A 7560-nucleotide genomic window follows, 5' to 3' on the forward strand; every position below is an offset into this window, starting at 1 on the left:
CAAAGTATATTTAGGTTTGAGATTTTATTTATTATATAGGAACAATTGTTCCTATATAATTTCACAACAGTGTGAAACAATAACTCGAGCACTCCAATAGTGTTACCGTTTTCCACTACGGCTTTGAGAGGGAATTTGAGAGGGGAGCTTGTAAGCGCAAGACCCCGAGTTGATCTGGCTGCCGAGTCGATCTGGTACCCACAGCTGTCTTATCTATGCCCGCCTACCTCTATATATAGGCTAGTAATAATAATGAAAAAAAAAAGCATAAACAAACTCAAATTAACTTTAATTTATAATACAAGCGAGAAAATAAGCATAAAATAATCATTGTTTTATATTAAGCAAACAAACCAAATAAATATTTTACAATTAAATCTTACGACTGCATAGCTCCAAAAATACCCATAATCATCAAAAATTAAACACATCAGAATCCAGACAAATAATCAATGCTGCCAGCTAACCTCAATCGAACGACTTTATCGGACGTGTACATCGCACAGCCACATCGAGAGACTGCCGCAAATTTTGGGAGTATAGGAGACTAAAAAGCTGGTTTTGTACATTGTGCAAGAAATGTCGCGTTACAACAAGGGTAACGTTTCCTCCCTCTTTTAAAAGTTTTCGTTAATCAAAGCAGGAGAAGTACACAAATCGGTCGCACCTGATAAAAATAGTCCTGGTATTCCCCGGGGCCTCCTCTCGGTCAGAGCGGAGGAGGCCAAACCTAAGCCCTTATGGGCCAAAGAAGCACTGACACCCCTGGTTCCCGAGGTTCACCCCACAGGTGAACCTTATAAGGGAACGGTTTGCAATAAGGGATACACTATGGTGTCGCATGCCTTCTACAAGCTGATGGCTTATAACGACACACACCTCAAACCCACCATTATACTAATCCATGAAACAGTGTGATATTCTGCATCCCCTGTTCCTGTATTAATATTGCTGTCTTTTAAGTGTTAAGCATCCTTTATATATATGTATACATGTCTCTAATGTAAAGAAAAGAAAAGGAAAGAGGCAGGCCTTTTACTGTTTGTGTGAAACCATGTCATTGTCAAGCTCAGAGACCTGGGTTATTTTTTAACCAAATTATTTATTAACATAAATTTACCAATACATATACATATAAGTATTGTGAACAATTCATCAGCACCAATACTGTTTAACAGAAATGTAAGGGCAATCAAACAAAGTCATTGGAATTATATTAACGTAATAAAATGTATATCCTCTCAATTCATGTGATGTGTAAATTTACGTCATCGTTCCCTGCAAGGCGAGGCCATTCTGAAGATCTTCACGACATTTCTTCTGTTGTAACCACAAAGTTCCTGTTGGGAACACAGTCCACATGTTACGGAATCATTTCGATTTGCCAACCAAACCTCTCATCTAACACATGTGTATAGTGAAATGTTTCTCACTTGATGATGGCGGGCAGGCGAGGGTCTTTATATAATCCCATATGCAGATACCCTAGAAAGCCTTCAAACGTTACCATCCTGACTCGTTTGTCACCCTGGACACTTAGCGCTGCCTGATACATCTGGAACAGAAACCCAGAACTCACACACAGCAACGACAACAATAATATTACCGCTATTATAACAGTTGTTATATACTGCCTCTTCTTACCTGTTCAACGTTACGAAGCGTAGTTAAAGGATCATCCTCTGAATGAAGGAACAGAAGCAGGCTTCTCATCTTCTTTACACTGCAACATTATGAGAGCAAGCCATTTGTTGTTACTGGTAGTCATGAACAATCAGCTTGAAGTCACAATGAGAAGCATTTCAACTAGCTCAATGCTTTAAATGACCTGGCTGGACGTATCTGTAGTCAATGCAGAAAGTGACATATTCTACAAATACAAAATGCTGTCCAGCCCATACAACCCCATAGCCCCTCACCCACGCCAACTCAGCCAGCTAAGCTGAGCTGTTCGTTCCAGGCAGCTGCACTGCCAGCTACATTGTACTGAATTTTTTAAATCTCCCGCCGAACCAGTATCGTCACTCTTAAGTGACGATACATATTTTTTGGATGGGTCACCAATCAAAGCAATCAAAACATACTTCTCGTCATTAGGGAAGATCATATCGCCCACTTCGTCTCTCAATATGAGCCTTTTTATCGTCCATGAATACTGGGAATATTAGAAAAGATGAGGTGAGATATGCAGTGAAATTGGTCTGACATGAAAATCCATTGCATGAAAAGGCAGAGCAAGGAGAGTTTAAAAATATTACCATTTCGAAGGGATTTTGAGGCCAATACATCTGTACATTTTTAAATGAACCTTCCAGGATCACAGCGTCAACTAGCACACCTTTAAAATACATAGATGAAGAATGTGTCAGTGTGATCTTCCAAAGATCAACTAAGTTGTTCGGTGCAAATCATATCATACCTTGCTCCATTAATCTGACAGCTGTGTTTGTAGCCACTCTGCAAGGGGAGAGGAAATGTAATCACTTTTCAATTAATACCAGACAATGAATCGTATCATTAATATTGTTATGAGATGTCTTGGAAAAATTGACCTTGGAATCATTCAAATTACTCCTGTCACTAAAAGGGGTTATGTCAGTTCAACCTTGATTGCATTTCCTGCTTCCCTAGCCAGGTTTGGGCTTTAATTGTACTCTTAAGTATTGTAAGTGTAGTCAGAATTTTTATTTCTTCAGATATGTGAAATGTAGGTTGGTATATCTAGTCGCAGAAAATATGTATTCATATAAAAAATGACCTTATTTTATGGATTACAACTTAACACATCTGCTCCTGCAAGTTTCAAATCTGTGATTCCCTCAAAATATTTTTGCCACAAATTTCCCTCTAAACTGCAAATATTAATATTCTCAGAAATCCAGATGTGGTTGGCTAGTTCACAGACCTGAACAGTAGGTGGAGCTGTATATCGGGGAAAAAACTCTATATACAAAAAAACAGCAGCTTTCCATTGCTAATCTGAGTAAGGGGTCTTTCTGTTTCCAAACCATCTTGACTGGAATCCCTGTTTAAGGTGCAGTGTGTAGAATTGAGTGGCATCCAGCAGTTAGGTTGCAGATTGCAACCAACTGAATGCCCCCACTCACCCCTCCCTTTCCAACGTTGCAGGAGAATCTAAGGTCGCCAGTGCTGACCTGAATGTGTAAAGGGCTCTTTATGGTTCCACATTCACGCAACGCAACGTCCTTGCGGACCCTCCTTGCGTCCACCGCAAGGGCCGGACGTACGCCTCCAAGAAATTGTAACCTTACGTCGATGCGATGCAGAAGCAAGGGCTGTGATTGGTCCGCTCACTAAAACCCGATGCAGAACCATTAACCTTCACGACTGCGTCGAAGCGTCTGCATGGTCATTGCGTTGCGGGAACGTGGGACCATAAAAAGTCCTTTAGGTGCCATTAGGTACTTCAAAATGATGGCATTGTTGTCGACACCATCGCGTATAGCGTTAAGTGATGAGTGTCAGTGTTTTTTTTAAACGTTATTTAGTCTTTAAAACTATAGTTCATCGATTAGATAGTTTATAGATCATCTTGATGTCAACATAGTTATTTATCCTACTTTGTCACTATAGGGCCCGACCGATATTGATTTTTGAGTGCCGATGCCGATTATTTTCAGAGAAAAATTACGATTACGATTTAATCGGCCGATAAAAAAAAAAAAAAAAAAAAAAAAAGCATATAAAACGTAGTTTTTGATACCTTAAAAATACTTTAAACACTTTTGACGAATATGTGAATTGAATGCAGAACCTTTGAGTGTTTTAGAATACATTTACAGTCAAAAATGAGTGTAATGTAAAATAAATAAATAACTCCCAATGTGCTGCGCTCGTGAGCAGTGACTTACACGTGCGTGCTGAGCAGTATGGTCTCACCGTTAGAGTCTACAGTATAACAAATTAACATGGCCTGGGACCTAAAGAAAAACAGGCACAACATGCTCAAACAACGCATCTTGTGTACATTGGTGAGGTGAGTGCGCAGCTGCCTGAGCGAGCGTGCTTTCATGTTGTACGGTAAAATTCAATCTCCTCTTTTTTACTCCAGCTAAAGTTGTTAATTAGCAAGGTGAGTAGGAGCGCAATCTGCAGGATACTAAGCGCAATAACATTTCTAAAAAAAAAATTGGTCGTAATTGGCGTCTTTTTGGCCGATGCCGATTATTTTCAAAAAGACTATAATCGGCCGATTAAATCGGCAGGCCGATAAATCGGTCGGGCCCTAGTCCCTTCTACTAAAAGAAGACTGTAATATGCAGAAAACAGGAGTTAAATCCTATGTTTTTGCCAGTCTCTGACAACCATTTTCCACACTGCTCTGAGCGCATGTGGCTTAGTGTGCGTGATTGTGTTTGTTTGCGTCAGAGAGTGGGCACTTATACGGTAATTGTGCTTATACTTGCAGCTATAGTACTCTTCGGATACTTATATTAAAATGCCTGAAGCTCACTCACGGCAGCATTGGACGTTGAAATACAAATGTATTTATTCTCAAATAATTGTAATTATTATCAGTCTACATCACTCCCCGATACGCGCATGTCATGCAGAAAGAGACGAGAGCTACAAGAGCCGCAATCATGTCCTGTTGTGTGGTTGGTTGCACAATCCGTTTTAATAAGACTAACGAAATGCAGGAGTTTTACAGGATACCATCGATTCGCACCCCATTTAAGGCAAACAGGAGACGTCTTTGGTTGCAAGCTATCAGAAGAAGCAATTGGAACGAACAGATGATTAAAGGCTAGGCTTACTACCGCCAATAAATAAAACGGTATAAAAAATAAAAACTCCAAATACCAACCAACAAATTCACAAGTCTTAGAAAACAGTTACAATAATCTGTGACATTAATTCTGGTAACCAGGTTCTAATTCTTTCTTACCCGCTTCCAAGAGAGTGTCCCCAGATAAGCACCCGGCTGCCTCCGCTGTTCTCTTTAGCCCAACGGTGCAGCCAGACAGCGTCCTTGGTAAGGACTTCCTCCGTGGGGTTTCCAGTCGAGTCACCGAACCCTGACCGAATACCAAAAGATGGTGCTTCAACTCATCAGGGAATTTAAAGGGGACCTATTATGCTTTTTCGACTTTTATGACCTATAAACGTTGTTATAATGATTGATAGTCATGTTTACCGATACACAAAAAACAATGTAGATTTTCGGGAAACTCTTCCTCTCATCTGGGCGCTTTCAGCATTCTCTGTCAACGCTCCGTTTCGTCCTTCTTCGCCCCCTCGCCCCCCTCCTGCCAACCCAACTCCGTTGTGATTGGTTACCTTCCTTGAAGCGCGTGCGCGGGCCGATTTGACCAGGCATATGGGGGCGCGGCAGGAGTGCCTCTACGTAGATGATTTCCCGGAAATGTGAACAAGTGAATCGCAAACGTTGCCCCGAGTGTTTAGCGCTCTGCACAGCCACCCCAGACTGTCAGCAGGGAATACGTCGAAATGCATGTACGTCATTATTTGACACTAGTAGTAGTATGGTTAAACATGACTATCAATCATTATAACAACGTTTATAGCTCATAAAAGTCGAAAAAGCATAATAGGTCCCGTTTAACATATCAAACCTGTACATCTTGCGCCTGTACTATGCCACTGTTATCGACGGGCATGGAAAAAAAGGCCTGACGCAATTGGACAGACCTACAACCAATCAAATCTAAGAAACATGTGACCCATCAGTAGCAGCCATCTTGGTTGTTTCTAAAATGAACCAACAGTGCATCCCATAGGGTGCTTGTACAGCCAATAAAGCGGCCCCATATTAGATCAACTGTTGTGATTGGTCCGACCAAGGCCAGGTCTGCTGGATATCTGTCTGATCTCCATGACCCAAATCAATGGAGAACAGCAATTGATTCAGAGAACTGAGCAAATGGCTTTAATTCTAGACACATACGATTTAATGTCTGCAGTGAAAAATATAATTAACATATCATTGAGTTAGGGTTAGGGTTTTTGAGACATGGACCAACCTCTGTAATCCATTGACAACACATGGCAACCAATGGAACTCAATACCTGATGAGACAAAATAATGTTTGATGATTTCCTTTCACATTTTCCATAGCTATAAAATCCTATTTTATGATTTCACAGCGGTTACTCACGTTGACCACTCCAATGCGATGCTTGGCTGCCCTGTTTGAACGCAAACACATTTCAGTGAGAACCGACTACTAACAACTAGTTTGGAGTAGTTACTAATTGTTACACTATAAATAAACCTTGTACCTTGTCTGTGTTCTTCCATGTAGATAAATGATAACTGGACTTCCATCTTTCAGAGATCTGTGGTACCATGCAGAGTCCTTTCCTTGAGCTTCTTTCCACTTATCATCCGGGACAGTGTGCCTTGAGGAACAATCGTAGTAATAATACAACAATAGAGCTCACATTAGTCAGCACTTCCTTGAAATGTTGGGTTGCAAACACACCATATGCCAAGGGAGATTCCTTCTTCAGGTTCAAGGTACATGTTGATGGTGTGATTTAGTTCCAGTTCAGCCGGATGACTGAGATCAAACACAAAGGGTGCTCTGACTGCAAATAGATAGGTAGAAGTTAGCCTATATAAATGAAAAAACAAAGGATTAATGGATATTTGTTTACAGGGTACTTTTGCATGGGTGGATTTTCAGTGAGTTAACTTACTTCGATGATAATATACACGCTGCCTTATTATTTCAGGAATCTCCTCCAAGATAGGCATCATAATAATAATAGCACAAAGTGCAAATGCGGCACTTTTTACCCAAAACCAGAATTTTGATCTGCAGGGAGAGACCGAAGGGTATGTGAAAGAGCGTCTGAGGGAACATGGTTGTTTATTAGCAGGGGGAAAACCAGTGGGCATCGATATTACATAAGCTCATCAGCCATTTGTAAGGCCATAGGCCTACTTTATCTTTGTTATATTGAATAAGCTGCAGTAATACAATAATGGTTATGATTTGAATGTTTGTAAAACTTACGCCAGCCCCTTCTTTTCCTGGCAAACGGTTGTTTTCGTCTGCATGCGAAAGGATGAGGACACATTCTCGCCATCAGAATGTTCAGTAGGCCTAACTCTTTTCCTCATTGTACTTAGTAATTACTAAGTAAGTAGAGTTAGTATGTGCAGGGAATATGAAATGACTGCTGCCTCAACTCCGACGCGTACCTGGAGAGTGTCTCTTACCAGCGGGGGGAATACAATATAGCGAAAATCCACCTCCCTCATATGTTGGGGGAGGAGCCAAGTAGGTGGAGACTGGAGAGAGGACCATGCATGAGAAGGGTCCATCTGGCTTGGGCGTTTCCGTCATGACACAAGAACGCCCTTTAGGCGTTCCTGGTAGCGTTTCATCGACCAATCACGAGGTGTTTCGAAAGGCATACTGGGTTTCGCAAGGCATACTGCGAAGCCCAGTCGCAAGGCATACTATGCTTTCCTTCCTTAATGGCAATTGTACCTCTCTCATTAGATTTAGCCATAATGGAGCCCCCACTTGGCTAACGTTAGTTCTATGCTACCCGTACTTACTACTA

General features: G+C 41.1%; 1 protein-coding gene across 1 annotated transcript; it reads right to left on the reverse strand.

Annotated features, from left to right (window-relative positions):
- Positions 1-588: 588 nt before the first annotated feature.
- On the reverse strand, positions 589-7184 carry LOC130404697 (lysophosphatidylserine lipase ABHD12-like). The gene is made up of 13 exons (XM_056609566.1): positions 7005-7184; positions 6685-6803; positions 6468-6573; positions 6265-6384; positions 6141-6171; positions 6006-6051; positions 4910-5039; positions 2420-2457; positions 2259-2338; positions 2085-2155; positions 1645-1723; positions 1434-1555; positions 589-1340 (listed from the first exon to the last, which is right to left on the reverse strand). The coding sequence occupies exons 1-13, from the start codon at positions 7109-7111 to the stop codon at positions 1307-1309; spliced, it is 1083 nt and encodes a 360-aa protein (XP_056465541.1). The 5' UTR covers positions 7112-7184; the 3' UTR covers positions 589-1306.
- Positions 7185-7560: the final 376 nt, after the last annotated feature.

The sequence above is a fragment of the Gadus chalcogrammus genome, chromosome 15 (genome assembly GCF_026213295.1).
Source record: "Gadus chalcogrammus isolate NIFS_2021 chromosome 15, NIFS_Gcha_1.0, whole genome shotgun sequence".
Classification (NCBI taxonomy): domain Eukaryota; kingdom Metazoa; phylum Chordata; class Actinopteri; order Gadiformes; family Gadidae; genus Gadus; species Gadus chalcogrammus.

Coding starts and splice junctions, on each gene's coding strand:
- LOC130404697 (XM_056609566.1), bottom strand. CDS start 7,111: ATGAGGAAAAGAGTTAGGCCTACTGAACATTCTGATGGCGAGAATGTG. Junction 6,574..6,684: donor GCGTGTATATTATCATCGAA/GTAAGTTAACTC, acceptor ATCTATTTGCAG/TCAGAGCACCCTTTGTGTTT. Junction 6,385..6,467: donor GGAATCTCCCTTGGCATATG/GTGTGTTTGCAA, acceptor TTGTTCCTCAAG/GCACACTGTCCCGGATGATA.